This window comes from Anastrepha obliqua, chromosome 4, assembly GCF_027943255.1.
Source record: "Anastrepha obliqua isolate idAnaObli1 chromosome 4, idAnaObli1_1.0, whole genome shotgun sequence".
Classification (NCBI taxonomy): domain Eukaryota; kingdom Metazoa; phylum Arthropoda; class Insecta; order Diptera; family Tephritidae; genus Anastrepha; species Anastrepha obliqua.
The window spans coordinates 805,823-825,843 of record NC_072895.1 but is presented as its reverse complement, the minus strand read 5'-3'; the positions used below and the strand labels follow the sequence as shown (position 1 = coordinate 825,843).

At 36.4% G+C, this 20,021-nt stretch overlaps 1 protein-coding gene across 4 annotated transcripts in view; it reads left to right on the top strand.

Moving 5' to 3' along the window:
* Positions 1 to 14,254, top strand: part of LOC129244450 (uncharacterized) — a 31,316-nt gene extending 17,062 nt beyond the window's left edge. For 3 of the 4 annotated variants that reach the window (XM_054882084.1, XM_054882086.1, XM_054882083.1), the window contains 3 exons: positions 5,288 to 5,387; positions 9,963 to 10,707; positions 12,909 to 13,968. In XM_054882084.1, the coding sequence (XP_054738059.1) occupies positions 5,288 to 5,387; positions 9,963 to 10,707; positions 12,909 to 13,705 (1,642 nt within the window). In that variant the 3' untranslated portion in view covers positions 13,706 to 13,968. Of the gene's footprint in view, positions 1 to 5,287; positions 5,388 to 9,962; positions 10,708 to 12,908 lie in introns of all 4 variants that reach the window. The other variant, XR_008582368.1, reaches the window with a different exon arrangement.
* The last annotated feature ends 5,767 nt before the right edge of the window (positions 14,255 to 20,021 follow it).

Genomic DNA, 20,021 nt, shown 5'->3' with positions numbered 1-20,021 from the left:
AAGTGTATTTTCATCCTGGCCACATGAATAAAATCGAGATCCATAAATAATGAGAATTTTTGCTCTTTCGAATACATTAAGGGGTTACGCCACTGTAAAAACTCAAAAAAATAGATTTTTTTTTTCATAAATTGTTAGTATAACTACTCAAGAAAATGTGGGAAAAATTTTAAAGCGAAAATGTGCACTTAAGGGAGCGCCCGTCGGTTCGGCCCCGTAGCGCTTACGATACGATGCTTTATTTCAAACGCGTTTTTCTCGAAACGACTTTTTGATACGGTGGCAACGATTTCTCGAAGACTAATGCACCGATTTTAATTTTCTTTTTTTCAAAATTTTCGTTGTACGTAAATTTTGAAAATAACTATTTTTTTGGGCCTGTTGAAAATCAAAAAAATGGTGAAAAACACAAATCGAATTTCATATCACTATAATTTTGTCAAAAAAAATAAAAAAAAAAAAAAAAAAAAACGGCTACGTACATTGATAGCCACTATTGTGTAGATTAATAAAACTTTTGGTTTTTTGATTTCAGATGATTATTATTTGCTGTATCGCTGCACCAGATGACGTCATTTTTTTTTAACTCGCTACGTTTAGTTACATAGTTTATGGTCGACTATTTTTTGACCGCCCACAGTGGCGTAACCCCTTAATAATATACTGAAAAAATTTATTTTTTATTAATTAAATTAAATAAATTTTTTATGGACCCCCTGTGCAATCAATTTTTAGAAAAATTGATTCATGTATCCAATTCAACTCAGGTAAAGTCATGGGTTCCGTCTTTTTTACTTGCATCTTGAAACTGTGCCAAATGTGAGGACTATACTGGGCCAGTCTATTCTCATTAAACTTATTTTTTAACTTAACCCACAGTTATTCGCATGTGGGGTAAATTTCGCCCCATTACTTAAAAATACTGGGTAAACAAAGATACAATTTTAGCTGGTGCGCTATTAAGATCGGGTTAAGAAGAAAAACAGCTGCTGATTGATGACATTTCACAACGCAGAATCTTCTTGAAGCGTATTTTTCAGTAGATGAACTAAAATTTTCCACAATTAGTCGCCGGGACTTATGTAATATAATATGTATGTATATATATTATATTTTGGCCGAGTTCAAAAAAAAGTGACGCCAATTAGAAACACTTAGACTTTAGAATTATGACTGTCAACTGTGACGAGAGTGCTGATAAGCGAGTATGCGTACTGTTTGTTTGATGACCGGTGCAGCACTGATGAACTGCATATAATATATAGGAAGTAATCTTCCTGACTGTTCGGCTACCAGCGTTCATCAGTTCGTTTCCTTATGTTCTGTATATGTATATACATATATTCTTCTCTCATCAATTTCAGATCTATTTTGGCGTTGTTTGACCCAATGGAGAGGTGTTTGACACTTTTTTGGCCTAGATTCTTCAGCCGATTTGAAGCTAATTTTCAAAATCGGGAATACCAGACAGTGATCCTCCCTCAGCCTAGACTTTCTGTTGTGTCCTTAGGCCAAACCTTTCTATAATATTTTATTTATTTTTCTTTAACATTCAATGGAACTGCGCAACTATTTCTCACAAGGCATATTGCATACATTTATAGATGAAAAGTAGCCTTCCTGATAAATCTTAAACCGTAAAGATTATAAAACCCTTTAAACGAAAGCTTATTACTTGTCTGGACTTTTATGTCCACAGCTGTCTATTTTCATACAATGCACCAACACTTGCCTAAGTTTCAATATGAAATTACAAGGCAAATGAAAAGTATGTCGTCCACGAGCTAAGAAAAATTATTTAACAAATAAAAAGGCAAATACATCGTAGTGGTAATCGTCAAATCCATCAGCTCTGGGCTTTTTCAAATTTGTACCGCGCACATCCCTTTATTCTTGACTTTCCTATAGATACGTCTCTGAAGCCTAGTTGTATTGGATGCAAAGTCTAAAACACAACAGTCTACCTCTGAAAGGGAACCAAGGTGCAAAGCAAAGTAGTTATGCGTGTAGCAAGTAAATGTAAGAGCGATTGATATGCATTTCTTTATGTTTCTATCCATTGAACTTAGTTAATAGGCATTTGTTGGTGTAGTGGAGTTTCCTTATTGAAATTCAAATCAACATTGAACGGCTGACGTCTTTTCGCTACATTAACAAAGCGAATGAATTGGAAAAGAAACTACATGAAAAGTAAGATTGCGAAATACCGTGGAGAACGTGTTCGTAATGACGTTGAGTACTTGTCCTGCAGTCCTTACGTCCTAAGACTACTGCACTCATAAGTGAGAAAACAACATCGTGAAGGTTGGCTGGCAGCCACTAACGTAATCGTACAATTTCCAGTGGCGCAGCTAAAACTAGCGTCAGCAACAAAAAAACTAGCAACGTGTATTGTGTTGTAAAACATGAAGAAGCTATGAAAACAAGTTCATGCTTGGACGGTGAGGTGGGGTGGTCACGATACGGAGGATACTGTGGTCACAAACAACTGAACTTCAATTCAATAACATAATTCACTCGACCACCACTTAGACCTGTCCATTGTGCGTTCCCATCTCATCACTAGCGTCCGAAGCCGATAATGAACGGAAGCCGATGGCTTCAGAATACACGAGCCACAAAACTGCAGCAAATACAAATACAAGTACACCACCCTCTATGGTGTGCTGCGACTAAATTAAAGTAGAATTCGCCATTTGTCGTAATGTCTCCGATGGCTATTATTTATATTATTAAGCCCGAAGTGTTAGCCAAGTGTTTGCTTTGCGAAGGTGGAGCTTTTGTTGTTGTGCCATAGAAATTGTGCAAAACTTATGAAAACTATTGAACACTTAAGTGCATGTGTGTGTGTAAATAAATAAAGTATAATGAATCACTTTTTGTAACATTTGATATGGGGGAGAGATAACTGGCGTTCCAATTGTTTTCTCTATTGATTTCGTTTGCGATATGTAGATTGTGTGTGTACACATTCACACGACACATTTTGCGGCTTCTATAACCTGTTGAATGACCCACTTTTTTCGTTGAATGTTATTGGAAAATAATCATACTTTTTTTGTTCATGGTTTGTAGACCGTGAAGAGGTTTTATGAAATCATTCTAACAATGTGAATCGTGTCCACGCACACCCACGTTCATGCGGGCAAGCTCAAGTACACAATGCACACATTCATACAAAGATAAAACCTAGTTAAAAGAAAATGGTAGACAAACAAGGTGTCCCATATTGACATTTAAGAATGCGTCAAAGGTGATCCTCCATAATTCGTTTAATTTGAGTGCGTTTGGGAGGGGTGGTCGAGATGGGGTGTCGGATGTCCAACCCTTACCCTTGGGGTCTAATTTTGTACAAATCGAATGGGTGTGTACTCGCGTGTAAACTAATCTGCTCGTGTATGTAAAGGAAGTTTCCGCAATTGCGTATACTCCACTCAATCAAATATAATATTCAACAAACATACGGCTAAGGAAAACAACAGCTCCGTAGAATACATTTTAATACATAATTGTGGAATTAGGCCTGACCTAAGTGTTTTATCGTATTCAGAAATGTAAACCATATTTGCTTGCCTATGGAAGATGTTTCATACTCTTTAATTTTTGGTTTGGTAACATTGGCGGCCGCCGTAGCCGAATGGGTTGGTGCGTGACTACCATTCGGAATTCACAGAGAGAACGTAGGTTCAAATCTCGGTGAAACACCAAAATAAAAGAAAATTATTTTTCAAATAGCGGTCGCCCCTCGGCAAGCAATGGCAAACCTCCGAGTGTATTTCTGCCATGAAAAAGCTCCTCATAAAAATATCTGCCGTTCGGAGTCGGCTTAAAACTGTAGGTGCCTCCATTTGTGGAACATCATCAAGACGCACACCACAAATTGTAGGAGGAGCTCGGCCAAACACCCAAGAAGGCTGTACGTGCCAATTATATATAATATAATTAGTTCATTTATTTGAAATGTCACTTAACAAGACTTTGAGCAAAATCTAAATTCAACAGACTGCTAATTGTATGTAAGTTGTGCAAATTTTCGAGTAATCAGACATTTGCAAAATGCCTTCAACAGATTTTTATCTGCCAATTTAAATTCTTTTACCTGCAACAAATAAGGAATAAATCATTGGTTTTTTGATTCGACATTTAAACGGGAGATTTAACAAAAATCATAACTTACTTTGTGAGATCGGTGGCATGGCGCAGAATCATCCTGAAATATAACGTCCGTTCTTAGAGAATACTGCTCCTCAATGACAGGTATTAAATGCCTATTTAAAATGTAAATAAAATGTAAGCATCTCCGTTCACCCGGCCATCAATAAGAGTCAGTGCTTTCGTTCCGTCATAGCTGAAGCAGCCCCATACCATTCTACCAACTAACTGTCTTACAGTAGGCAGTATGCATCCAGTTTTATATCTTTCGCCAGATCTGCGCCTCACATGGTGGATACCATCCATACCGATCCAAAGAGGTTAAACTTGGATTCATCCGAAAAAACTACATTCGTCCAGTGTTCGACAGTCCAGTTTTCATGAGTTTTGGCCCATCGGTATCGTTTTTGACGCATTTTTTCGTTCAAAAACGGCTTTTTTGCGGGATGTCTTCCTACAAAACCGGCATTTATCATTCTCCTACGCACAGTAGATGAATCTATTTCGACGCTAGTTGCATGCAAGAACTCCTTCCTGATGTCTGCCAAAGATTTGAAACGGTCCTGGATACACATCCGCTTAATCATCCGGTCTTCAGCAGGCGACGTCTTTTTTCGTCGTCCAGATCCTTTCTTTCGCTCCGTTGAAGCCGTTTCTGCAAATTTCTTTAAAAAATCGGCAACAGATGATTTGCTGAACCCTACTTTAGCAGCAATTTGACGTACGGACAATTTTTGCTGTGATAGTGCAATAATTTGTCCCTTAACGACAGCTCCCATTTGCTTCGATCTTGGCATATTTTTGATATTAACACTTGCCACGTGTCAACTATTTCACTTATTGGTTAAATTATGATACAAATTAATTCAAAACTGTTCTATTTATACACAAAAAAAGCTACTTACCGCCAAGAAGCTTTGTACTCAAGCTATAGAAATTTAAATAGGGTAAATTAGCTGTCCGGTTTTTTTTGCACAGGACTGTATGTATATATAATATTTTTATTAGCAAAAAGCCACACCGTAGTTTTTGAATAATTTGTTATTGTAATTATACAACTGCCTATGTGTGTACATGTGAAATGCAGTAAGGCGAAGAATTGAAAATTTAAAAATTTATTTTTGATTTTTTACAGATTCTTTTATTTGTACCATTTTGCTTTCTACGCTTATCACTACCGCTTTAGTGGACAAAACCGCAGCTTGGCATTGTTATCCTCTTGGTTATTTATACAGGTAAGTAAGCTATTTATCAAAATTTGATATTGTACTACAATTTTATATGATGTTCTATTTTCACGAAAAAATTATAATACTAACTAAATTTATTTTATTTTTATTATCAGTTTAAGGCTAACAATTTATGTTATTAATATACTTTTAAAATATCCAGAAACTTAATTTAATTATTAAGAAAAGTAAAATTTGTAGAGCGAAAAAATAAGACCAATATTATTATATTTAAAATAAACAAATAGAATTCTTGGGGTTAGTTTATAATTTGGAGTTTAGTAATTTGAGTTGGATCCTCTTTTGATTATAACTTCGAAATTATCATCAAAAAAGAAGTTCTATAACCTGACACTATTCACTTTTGTGGATATTAAACATATAGGCGTGTTGTCTTTGATACTAATGGCTGCCAAAACTATGACAGAACCCCCTTCGAAATTACGAGCCATTTTTTCTTAATTTTTTCCCGTTTATCCCGCCAATAAATTTGGGAGCCATCTGGTGCGTTCAGATTGAATGTTTTTCTTCATTGGAAAAAATTACTCTTTCCCATTTATCTTCGTAAAATTGGTACTTTTCTGTAAATGGCTAGTTTGTTTAGTGATGCTAACTTAGGTTCAGGTACTCGTTTTACATATTCTAGACCAAAAATGAAAAGATAAATCGATCAAAAGCACTCTTATAAGTTTAATAGTTTTAACGTAATAGCTTACATTATACACTTGCACACATTAAAAGCAAACGGTTTTAGTTCTATAATTATTTCATTTTCACAGAACAAACGCGAAATAAAGGGTGTAAACGCCAATTATATAACATATATAAATATAAGCACTTATTGGAGAAATCTCTATAAAATTCAAAAATAAGTCGGTGACCACCTACTGAATTATCGTCTCGAACACTAGCATATGATTATTCGATCAGCCGTTTAATATTTGTTTCCTATACAAAGTGTAAAATGAATTGAATATTGTTAAAAATAACAGTTAACCTTAAAAGAATACTGCTAAATATAGAAACTCGGAGTCATAAACTTAAATAGTACAGGTAGGAGAAAATGCACATGCCTTATTTAATATAAATCGTTATTCAACAAGACGTGCAGTTGCCAGATTTTGTAAAATGCTACCACTTATTGCATGTATTCGATTTACGGTCTTCTCAGAGAGGCCTGAATGTAACACCATCTCACCAAGGAAACACTAAATGAGTAGTCCAATCCCAAGCCCGAAGGCTTGGCAAAATTTAGATTTGTGTAGGAACAAGTGTGCAAATATGCCATATTAAAGGGTCCCGGTAGTCCAGAGCTCGAAAATTTAGGGAATTTTCAAGATTGTTTTTTTACAATAAAAAAAAAATGAAAAACGATATTTAAATTTTTTAGACTTTTTATTTAACTCCTTTTACATACAAAAATTAAAAAACATCTTTTTAATTTTAATAATTTTAAAAATGACTTTGAAGTTGAGCCTCCCGAAAAATTTGACCTGGACGATGTTGTCTATTTTGACTCTTCTATTTATCTGAGACACAAAAACCAAACAATTATTTGGCGCTCTAAAAATCGTTTTTTTTTTCAAATTTTTAATCAAAAAAATACGAAATAATTGAAATAATAATATGATTCTAGTACGGGCGATAGCCATTGATGTTGTGAACAACATATTAAAATTTTTGACGATTCGGTTGTAAATTTCGTGTTTTGGACAACACCAGGCCGAAAAAATCGTTTCGAGATATATGAGTTTAAAGTTTTGAGGTACAGGAGCGCGTGAACTGCTCTCTACCTAGTTAATGGGCTGCAGAAGCTATAATATTGGGAATTTCTGCATGAAAATTTCACAGTACATATATTCTTAAGATACTATACTTTCGAAATATCGAAAAAACAAAAAATCGATTTTTTGAAATTTCTGGACCACCGGGTCTCCTTAAAAAGATTCTATTGTTTGATGGAATATTACCCCTGAATATTCTTGTCTATGGCGGCCGTCTATAGTAAAATTTATCGCAAACAATTAGTGTTTTCTATGTTATGAAACTTAGCGCAAAACTAAAGCTTCCACATTCCGCATCCACCATATTCTCCGGATATTGCACCTTGTGATTATCACCTTTTCCGTGGAGATCAATCCCATATGAGTAACAAGAACTACTTCTCAAAAGAAGCTATAAAAAGGGATATCGAAGCGTATGGGCAGGGCATTAAAAATTTGCCTAAACGTTGGGAAGACCTTGTAAATAATGAAAGAAAATATATTATTGATTAATAAATACTTTAAACATCTTTTTTATTAATTTTAAAACCACCTTTAAAAACGCTCGAACTTATGGACTGACCTGATAGTTGCTTCATAAACCACATCTTGCATTTTTGGATTTCTGACCATATAAGACGTGATTTTATCCCACAGTTGGCATTGCACAGTTATCATTGTCAATGTTATGATAAAGTTAATTTGACATCAGCAGCCAGTAGATGCTACTGCCAATATGTCAATGTAGTTGTGTCTGTATCACGTGCCTTCTACGTATGTGTAGTGCGAGTATGCAAATTGGTTCATTGGTTGAACTCATGCAATTTAGGAAGTCGATGCAGAGCGTTGGCTCACGTGGCGAGTATCGATTTTGTTTGGAGATTTCACGTGGTTGAAGACCCACAGCAATATTATTTGCGGCTGCAAATGTCAACTCTCCTCAAGCCTATTTTATTATGGCCAGAGTTGTTGCATGATTCGAACGTTGAAGGATGACCTGAAAAAGTTGTTTAAAAAAGCCAACCAAAAATTTGTTGAGGGTTCAAATCCGCAAATCACAAAAACGTAAAAAAAAGTTATATTTAAACCCTAAATAATTATGAATGACTAAGGCTAAATCATTAGACCACCTGATATTATTATATTAAATTGTAATTATTAATTAAATTACGCCGTAGTACTGGTAAAAAAAAAAGAAATTGAATATAAGTTTATAAAGCCCAAATCGGAAAAGTGCCGGCGTTTTAAAAAAATCAGTGTGCTTTACTTCTTGTATTAATGCGATCTTTACACAAATTTCCCGATGTGACTGAGATAGTCCGAATTCTTGTGAGCAGTGTTGAATCGACTGCTAAATTTATGAGCACGAGCTTATCCATTATAGCACAGCTTGTTTAGTGTTGTATGGCCGACTCAAAAGCTTAAAGTTTCCAAACGTTGCTCGTTCGTGGACGTTCATGATGATTTAACATTCACAGATAATAATAAAATTTATCGGTGCGCTGGTATTTAAATACAAATTTGTTATGCTACTACTTAAATTAAGAATTAAAAGCTCTTAAGGCTGTCTTAATGTAGAGTATTTTTTCACCTATTGATTCGGATGCCTATAGCCATAGTAAGAGAGGGTGGTGGTGTTGGTGGAGGTGGTGTCTGCGTGGCACAGCCCATACCCAATTAGCACAAAATATGCCACAAATATACCACACCACTTTTAGAACCACTACTCTTTATTAGTCGAACCATCTTGATTCGACTATGAATCTGCCTATGTCGTCTATTTTCTTTTCTGCAATTTCTTTCAAGTTGACCATCGAGAATTTCCCCAGCGTTCTATGCCGTAGAGCACCCAGACTTGGGCACTCACACTGTTTCCTTAGATTCTTCTTGATTGCTGTTTCTATTTACACCTATCGTTGTAAAAGAGGGACTCGCAGACATTCGGCTATTAACTTTTTTATCGATTCGACGTACACTCGTCGCTATGTCGTTGACTATTTTTTCTCCTTACATAAAATATGAAGAGTTTTCCAATAGGGGCGTTCGTCGTCGTCCATATAAAAAATGAACTTCGCTGCTTTTATTCCACTTCAACATCGACGCGCTCTTTTATTCGTTTTTAGTTATTTTACAAAACACGTATTCAAACATAGAAATTGATTAAAATTTGCACATCCTTTTTATGTGGTCATTCCAGTTAATGCATTTTTCTGAAATATTCAATTCTCTTTTACTTTGTAGCTTGTAAAATGTTCGTAAATCAAACTAAATGTTATGATTAAAAATAAATTAAACACTCGAAGCTAGAGAAAGGTACTTTGCTAGCTTTGCCAATAAGGAAAGTTGGATAGAATAGACAAGAAACTTTAGTACTTATGGGGAAAAATTAATATTTAATATCCTAGTCCTAGCCATTTTTTAAGGATTTTTAGATTCAACTTTATCCGATCATTACCAAAATAACTAGAGATTAAAATGAAATGCAAAGTGTATAAATAAAAGCTGATTAACTCGTTTTATTTGAAAAATATCAGACTTTCACAAAAGATGGTAATTGTTGGTTCATTGAAACTAATTCATAAAAATAGTTGTAAGTAATAATAATAGCAAATATAATTCGCCTTTGGATACCCATGAAGTGGAATGCACACTTTTTGTTCACAGAAACAATAACGACGAATTATAAGAAGGCAAACAGTGGAGTTACAGTTGTTGCCATCACGTGGAAACCTAATTTGTTCTTATGTTCTTTCATATTACCACATCCCGCAATCTGATTATTCTTTCTCTCTCTCTCTTGTATTCAAAAAATATGCAGCACTCCATGTTTTATTTTTTCCATCGTTACGAGTTGCCTGTCATTATTCAACAAGCGCAAATACTTATCATAACAAACAATCAGAATGTGGCAGGGAACGGCCCCCAACAGCAGCAACAATTGCAGGGCCAGGGACGACCTGCTGCTATTCTTATGGGTCGACTATTTCGGCGCCCGGCTCAGCAGCAACAGCAGCACCAACAGCTTATTGATGCTCTTCGAAATCAGCGACAGATACCATTTGTTGGTGGCTTGCTACAGCGGCGTGTCGGAGCTGTGGACACCCTGCGCCGCACGCTGCTCCAACGTGGCTGGATTGGAGCGCCACGTGTCCGCGTGCAAATCGCTAATTTGCAACGCATCAATTTGCGTTCTATTCAAATAAATCCCGCAAATCTGGGCGCAGCCACCGCCGCCGCTGATTCAACAGGCGAAGCCGCGACAGGTGGTGCTGGGAATGGCAGCGATGGGACTGATGGTAATGTTACCATAACACAGGTATCAAACACAGATAGTTCAACAAGTGGTGCAACAGAAAGTAGTGCAAATGGTGGCAGCGGTCAAACCATTGGCATAACAATCTCTTTTAATGCACCAACCGCAGGTGACGTAGATGCAGGGTCTACAACTGGAATGAGCAATGACGAGCCTACTCCACTAGCAACTACTTCATTGGACGCGATGTCAGCAGACGCTACGGCAAATGCTGCAACTGAAACACAGTCAGCATCAACAACAATAACAGGTGAATACTTTACGATTTATTTCAACATTCTTTTGACATTATTGCAAATGTTATGTTGCAAATCCCATGAAACATTAAATACTCATGCCTAACATCCCAGAAGACAGCAAATCACTTTCGTAGCAAAAGATGCTATGCACTTTTTAAAAGGCTTAGAGTAGGCCATTAATGTAGTCTGATAAGAATTACTGCATACTTGCTTGCATACCAGCAGGAAGGACGATAGCTTCGCTTCGCATTCGTGGAGTGAGTGTTGGTTTTTCTATGAGAAGCAATTTTATGGTTTGAGGTGCACTTTATTATTCAGTATAGTCTCCCTGAGCATCAATGAGGATGAATTGACAGATTGAAATGAAGCTTCAAATACGTTGATATAAAGAGTCTACCAGCATAAAAAAAAATTAGGCTAGTAGCAATGCCGTTTCTTATCGAACCGCAAAAGCATAAAATAATCGAGATAGATATAGACACACGTATACATACATTTATTCCAAAATGCTTAGAATGATGAGAAAAGTCGATTTAGCCATGACTTTACGTCTGAAACTTGGTACACTAACTACTTCACTACTCTTTGTTCAAGGTAGATTGGTACAGGCGAAATCAGGCAATAACAACGCCCGCCTCCCTCCCATCATCGAAAAATCAGAAAACGTGATATGTATCTCCGTTATAACTAAAGTAAAATTTCTCAAATTTGGTGCAAATCATGGACATAAAAACCAAAGAACGACGGAATTAAAATTTTAGAAAATGGGCTCTGCCATATCTACTTTTGCGTGTTTCTCGATAACGACTAAATAAAACTCTCCCAAACTTGGTACACCTCATTTATATCCCCTATAAATGTTATTGAGATCGAACGAAACCACTGCTCACTTTTTATAAGTTAACCCTGGATCACTAAACATTCGTCTAATAGACTACGCACGCCTGCAGTTTTGCGAATTTGACATATTTCCGTCACACCACCTCACTAGCAGAACTTTCTTGGTTAAGTAGAAATACTTCTCTTAATTTACACCCATTTGGTGACAGTAACGAGTGATTGGTGAAATAGTAACAAGGACTTAAATTTAGTGATCTAGGGTTAATACCAAATTTCCCTCCCTCCATCTGATATTATAAGCTATAATTCTCATTTTCGATGAGTTTGTTTGATTACAAAAGTTAACAATCAGATCAAATTAAATGTACGAGGGTTTATAAGTATAAAGTCGATCCGGACCGAATTTAGCCATCCATATTTGTTATTTCCTCATAATTTGTCTTGCTGGTTACTCAGCTTTTAGTCTTGGTGATTTTGTGTTTTTAATTTATGCAGGGTAGCTCATGTAGCGTTTGAAATTTGATCTATCGATTTTGAACACTTTCAGACTCATGGCTGACGTATTTACTTGTGAAAATTTTACAATTTTTAGCCAATAACATTTTTTGATGAGTCGAAAACATAATTAAGCTCAAATAAACCATAAGAAACGTATAATAAGTAGTAATAATAGTCGCACTGTCTGACCTTACATATACACAAATATATAGGAATTCAAACAACTCGAACAATTAATGCATCGGAGTGTGAAAGGCTTAAAATAACATCCGTGATTGTAAATTAGCTTAGGCATATACAAAATGGTTCTCTTTTCCCATGAATAATCTTGGGATATATTAAAATCAAGTAATCAGCCGAAACGGTTATGCTAATTAGCTAAAGCCACGCTTTGACTCAATTAGACCAAAGAGTGGAAACATGAAACGTCTCTTTATAGCCCAATTAAAAGAAATTCCATACGTTCGACGGACCACCCTGTGCACAGACTATGGGCTTAGCGCATATGTTCTCTCAAAGTATGATATTTCGGCCAAGTTTCTCCTCTAATTTATGTTCCCGATATTGCCGCACTATTGAACATGCATACTATTTTTTACGAGAACCCTTTTCATAGCCTAAATCCACTGGTATATTTGTTTTTGCCTACCGAATGGTGATCGCGGTTGTAAAAAATGTCTACATCCGTTATAGGAATGAAACGCACTATATATATCTGTTTACTGCCGATATGTCGCTCTCAAAAACATTTGGCAATGACGTTGGGACTGCTATTTTAACATTTTTTGGTTTTTGTTTCTATTTTAATTTTTTTAATATTTGTGTCCCTTCCACATGTGCATTTATTTTATTTGTATTCCATATTTGTTTCAAGGTGCGGGATGTGTGGATTCAAATGAGGGTCAAGTGGACCAAAATGATGAAAACTTCAATGCCCCAGTGGCATTACCGGAAAACTACAAAAACATTAGGAAAGAGTCTCTTCCAAGTTCAATAGAAAGCCAATCAAAACTAGACACCAATAAAGAGTCAATACTTAACGAAGAAAACAAAAATACAGACGATTCCCTGTCATCTGGTAGTTTTGCAATTGCTAATGGCTGTGCAACGACAGAAAACTTAGTGGACGAACCATCGCCAGTGCGTGCCACGAGTGTAAGCACGGATACGCAGAATAGTGAAATTTCGAAAGAACTGGTGGCAACGAATGAATTACTTGAAGAGTCACCTCAAACTGTCCAGAGTGCCCAAGAGGTGGTGGCAATATTAAACACGGCAATACCGCAACCTTCGCTTTTGCCAAGAGCAGCTATTAATCAGCAGCCTTCAGAATCGATATCGTCTACGACCATATTGACAACAGCAACATCACCAATCAGCCTTGCCGCCCCCCAAAACACACAGCCAGCATCAATGCACGCAAGTCCAAGTGTGGCGAGTGTTGTTCCAATTTCATCCTCATCACCGATGGCATCTGCACTAAATGACAATTTTGAAGTTAATGATGGTAAGGACAGAAGCGGTTCAGCAAAAATAAAATTAGTTAATCAACTAAATGCGACTAACAATTCGACAACCGAAACGCAAGCGATAGTGGCATCAAGTGATCCCGATGGCGATTATAATCCTCAGGAAGCACCAGCAGCAATGTGCGATGTGTCTTTAAAATAAATGCAATTTACTTACGGCTAATGACTGAAAAGTGAGTGGTGGAGTTGTGCTCACGAGAGTATTAGCCAAGCGACAGATACGAACCGAGAAACCTAAAATTTTAGTTCATTTATGTATGTATATGTAGGTGTGTATGAATTATAAAATACTTGTTGTATTAGGCTTTTTTATTAGCGGTTAATTTGTAAAATATTTTAAACAATTAAGAGAAGAAAAATTTGCTTAAAATAATATTTTTTCAATTCAGCACACTTTTATCACAACGGCCTTTTATTCATTCAAGTTTTACACGACATCATAATCCGATGAAAATACTGGAAAAAGACGGGCGAAAAAAACAACTTAAATGCATAAATGAAACACGATTAACTACAAAGTAAATATACGATATGTGTAAAGTTAAAATAAGTAGAAGCCATATATAGTACTTGTGTGTATATGAGATCATATGGAAAAATATTTCTAAGGAAAATAATTAAAAATTTATTTTAATGAGCTAAACTCTTAAATAGTTATACAAGTATTTTAAAAAAGTAAACTCTTTTCTGAAAAGTGAATAAAATCCATAAGTTATGTCTTATCTAACAAAATGTGTTCCTGTAATTGCACACACAAAATTCACTTCAATCAAAGTCAAGTTAAATCGTTTAGGGCCGAAAAGAGGGACGAAAAGCTGTCACTAAAACTGCTACTAAAGTTCTAAACGTCGAGGGCAATTTTCTCAATGTCTGACTAAGCGCTTAATCAGAACACAATCGGGTAGGTGTCTGAAAAAGTTATTTCTTAATGCCTGATTAGTGAACAGCTGTCACTTAGTCGAGGTTATACGGTTGCCCGAACAAGGGTCCTTTTGGACGAGAAACATAAAACACCGAAAAATGACTACATATGATGTACTATCCGCTTAATAGAAAGGAAAGCGAGAATCAGGTTGTCTGAATCTTACCTCAGTGAGAGCGGGACAACTGGACTCGAAGCTATACCAAGTCGCACCTCGTGAATACCGGAATGTGCGGAAATGAGCCACGGCTTTATTAGACTTAGAAGTTCCCTCGAGCGCCTTCGATCTACACGTGGCCAAAAAGATCGCACGACTTTGCACGTTTGAGTACTTACACAACGCTCGCTGAGTTGAACCAAACCCCCATTTCCAGGTTTTTAATGGTACTCCAACCCTATCATTAGACATGGAAACCACCTCGAGGGCCCCCTGTCTATATAGTACAGTTGCCCGCAAGGATCCTGTAACCTGGAACACAAGTACAGGGTGGCTGATGAATTTTGCTACATTAAGAAACTCAAATAACTTTTTTTTAGTGTATGGAATTCATTTATTTTTTTTTTCAAGTTGAAGGTCATTAAATTTTATTAAATGTAGCTTAACTAGTTTTAAAAATAATTGAATTTAAATGCCCCCCATGCTCGCTGACACAAGTGCGGCATCTTAGTAAAAAGTTGTTCATTGCTGCTTTGAGAGTTGCGACAGGAATAGCCGCAATTGTTGCCCGAATGGATTGTTTTAGTTCATCCAAATTTGTTGGCTTTGTTTTATAAACTTCTTGTTTACATAAACCCCACAAGAAAAAGTCAGGTGCAGTAAGGTCAGGCGACCTGGGGGGCCAACGAAATTCGGAGTTTCTTGAAATCAGTTTATTGGGAAATTTTCGTCGCAACTCTGTCATAACAGTCTGGGCTATGTGAGACGTTGCCCCATCTTGTTGAAACCACACAGAGTTGAAAGGAATTCTCTTTCGGCGTAGTTCTGGATAGAAAAATTCTTTCAGCATTTTCAAATAACGGTCTCCAGGAACCGTAACGGTGTGACCATTTTCTTCAAAAAAATAAGGCCCGACAATACAGCGTGAAGAGACCGCACACCACACTGTCACGCGAAGAGGATGCAATTCCGTCTCGTGGAGTATCTGTGGGTTAGAAGTACTCCATATTCGACAATTTTGTTTGTTCACATTGCCGTTTAAATCGAAATGGGCCTCATCAGACATGAAAAGGCAGTTTAACATGTTTTGGTCTTCTTCCACCATTTGCAGGATCTTCTGGCAAAATTCCAAGCGAATCGGCAAGTCTGATGCATTCAGTTTGTTAACCATTTGAATTTTGTGGGGAAATAAGTCTAAATCTTTGTGCATTATTGTTTGCAAAGACTGTCGGCTGACACCAAGTTGAGCAGATACGCTTCTTGCTGAAACCCTTGCATTGCTTTGTATAGCTGCAGCTACAGCAGCGATCGTTTCCTCCGTCCGAACTGGTGGGTTTCGATGATAAGGCCTTCTTGCGACTGTTCCTTGCTCAGCAAAATTATTCACCAGTCTCATTATGGTAAATCTGCTCGGGGGATCGTCGCCAAACATCCGCCTGTACTCTCTCTGTACCAAAACTACGGACTCCAGTGCGTGATAGCGACGGACTATCCAAATTCTTGTTTGCGTGTCCCAGTTATCCATTTCAATAAATTTTAAAGATCAATCTGCAAATTAAAACAAAAATGGAACAGATAACTTAAAAAGAAAAAAAGTTATTCAATTTTTTTTTGGTAGCGGCTTTCATCAGCCACCCTGTATTAAGACACAGTCGGTACAGTAGTTACACAAGTAAGTAACCAATCAACTGTTTGTTGGATTGTCTCAAGTAACCCTCCCGTCCAACTTCGAGCCATCTGCGGAGATGTTTATCATGCCCTGCCTTCCAGTGCTTTGCCCCGCTCACTTTTCCCTTGAGGGAAATGTATCGAAAAGTCCCGCTCGGACCGAGGGAAGTCCGACCCCGCAGGGAGGGTCTTTTAATCACCATAGAAAAATTGCATAAACTAATAAAATGTCGTCTTATTGCAAGACTTTCTAAAGATTTTAGTCGACTCGCCACTGCTATCAACCACGTTTTAGTCGGCGCTTGTTTTATCTGCTATTACTTTTAAATTGGCACATAAAGCCAAGCAAAACTTCGGCATGAATTCACGGCGCTTAAGCTGTCAATCTGGATGTTTGTTTGGGCTATTTTCATCATGAGTTTTATTTGGTGCATACATCGTAAACAATTTTTGGAAATCATAATGGACCCCATAAACAGAATAAGATAATGGGTTTTAAATCTAAAAGTCCGCACGTTTTCATACATTTGTATGTTTTATTTATTAAGGTTGTTTCTAAATGAGATTCAGTGGCCCAAGGTCTTTTTAAAACACGGTTATCTGAGAAAACGGAGCACGCCATTGAAATTAGAAGGCCGCAATTAAGTGAGATCAACTAGTTGTCAAAATGTTTGCCCAAAAAAGTGTTTAAAATGCGAGTATAGTGTAATTGATGAATAAAAAAAAAATAATAATAACGCACCGAATAAGATTTGCTCATGTTGCATTATTTTTTTTTTTTTTTTTTTCATTTTTCTATTTAGAAAGAATTTATAACTATTTTTCAACTTTGTCTGAGCCTTTAATTCCTAACGTCTAAGCTTGATACAATAATTTTTAGAAAGTACGAGGTGTGTTCAAAAAGTATCGCGAATTTTGAATTTTCGCAGGTTACGTATATTCGAATTTCGATTTTTTTGTGGCGATATGTTGGTACTCATGTCTCTCACTCATGCCGACGAGTTCGGCCATTTTGAATGTTCAGTTAATTGTTGACAGCTATTCAAAAGTATGGATCAAAGAACCTGTATCAAATTTTGTGTGAAAAACGAAATTAAGTGCGCGTCATACAGAGGAGCTACTTTCGACCAAAGCGACGTTTATCGGTGGTACAAAATGTTCTCAGAAGGCCGAAAAGATGTAAACGACGAAAAGCGTGCCGGACGGCGGAGCACTTCAACAACAGACAAAAAAATTGATGAAGTGAAAAAATGGTATTGGCCAATCGTCGAATCACGATAGAGAAGTTGCTGAGGACCTAGACATATCGATTGGCTCGTGCCAGCATCGCATGAACATTGCTAATGAGATGTTGGACTCTGTCCGCGAAAACCCAAATTCGTTCCAGAGGGTCATAACTGGTGACGAATCGTGGGTATATGGTTATGATGTGGATACCCAAGCTTAATCATTTCAATGGAAGCTGCCGCACGAACCAAGACCGAAAAAAGCGCGTCAAGTTCGGTCGAATGTAAAAGTTTTGCTTACAGTTTTCTTCGATTGTAGGGGCGTTGTGCATCTTGAGTTCCTGCCACAGGGTAAAACGGTTATAAGGAATATTATGCGCAATTTACGCGAAGCAATCCGCCAGAACCGCCCGGATTTGTGGAAGAACAAAAATTGGCTCTTGCATCACGATAACGTCCCTGCTCACACATCGTTGCTTGTGCACGACTTTTTGGCCAAAAACAACACACTAATAATGCCACAGCCACCGTATTCCCCAGATCTGACCCCCTGTAACTTTTTCTTGTTCCCGAAACTGAAGAGGCCTATGAAAGGATTACGCTACGCTACGTTTGACGAGACAAAGACGGCATCGAAGGAGGAGCTGAACAAGATAAAAAAATGATTTCTTGAAGTGCTTCGAAGATTGGAAAAAACGTTGACACAAGTGCATAATATCTCATGGGGATTACTTTGAAGGGGACAAAATAGATATTAAGGGGTAACACCACTGTACACGCGTAAAATGAACACGATTTTTAAAGAATTTTTTTGTATAGAAGGAAAGGGGAAACAATCACTCTGATTTGGGAAGTTATTACTTATATACTAAAATACAAAACTACAAAGTTTGATCGAAAAATTTTACAAAATGGCGGCATTGGAGACATTTTTGTTATGTGGTTTCTCTTGAAGGAGCTCCGCGGCACGCAGCACAGAGGGTGCAAATTTTAATCTGGAACAAAGAAACATTTTTTTTTCTTAATCTAGATAAGAATAGCTAGAGAAACACGTAGGGGATTTAAAAAATATTTATTTTTGTGGAATTAGCAAGCATTTGAAGGAAAAAACTCTATTTTGGACTAAAAAAACGGCACTTAAATAATTATAACAATCGTTTAAATTAATCTATCGAAAATCCCCTACGCTCTTCTCTTAAGAAGGTTATTATACAGACGTAGTGAAAAACCTGATTAAAAATATTTAAAATTGTTTGAGTTATGCTGCGTGCCAATTTCAGAAAACGTGTTTTGAGAAAAACACGATTAAAGATTGGAAATTTGGAGAAGTCGTTAGGTAGCAGTCACTAACGCTTGGTTAAAAGCTTAAAATATTTATGAAATAGACTTCGGTAACGTATAAAACTTTTTGTTCTGTATTTTAAAAGGTTCAAAGAATTTTTTAAGCTTATAAAAAAAAATCAATTTTTTGAAATTTCTACAGTGGTGTTACCCCTTAATGAATTAATAAATAATTTTTTGAAAAAAACACAAAATTTGCGATACTTTTTGAACACACTTCGTATATTCACTGTCACATCAATAAAAATCATATCAACGAAATATTGCAATATTTAATATTTCCTGTTTTGTAGAATTTTTCTCTTAATATATTATATAAACATCCACATTATTATGAAAAATAGTCATTCCTGATAATTAAATAATAATTTCTAATAATTTCCAAATGTTGCTCGTTCGTATTTACGTAATTAAAAAATTGTTGTTCCCATTGAAAATTTCTGTACTAAACTTTTATTACTTACATTTAACTGAATTCGGTGACTCAATAGCTGCTTGAATGAGTGGAAACGTAATGCGAACAAGTAAATATCCCCTCCATCATAAAAATTATAATAACGTCACTGAATCTGCCCTTATCCGAACCCTTAGCAATAAACACACCATGACAATTGACGACTCAAAAATAACAATTTGCATCTCATTAATACATTTTTGTGCTGCGACGTTTTTCATAGGTGCAGAAGCAATACCAACATACCACATGCACATTTATACTACATATGTACTTGTGTAAGTACATACATATGCACTTAAGTTTGGTTTGGAATATATTGATACATAAATACTGAATCGACAGGGTGTCTAATTTTTCAGTCTGAATAAAACGGTAAGTAAAAACCAAACCCTTCGGTAGCATTATTAACTCGATAATACCTCTTGGGTATTTAAAAATTCATAAATGGTGGACGCCTATATCATAATTTTGGATATTAAAATACTCATTTAGAGAAACACAAGCACCCTTTCAAAAAATTATATAAAATGAACAAAACTCAATTTCTTTGGTATACACATTATTTATGGAACACGACCTCACTCATGGAGATTCCTTAAGGGGTTTGATCGTTTTTAGATTATCCTCATAATATCGATCTTTAAAGAAAGATAGTATGCTAAATACCGTTTGCTTCATAGTACTTTT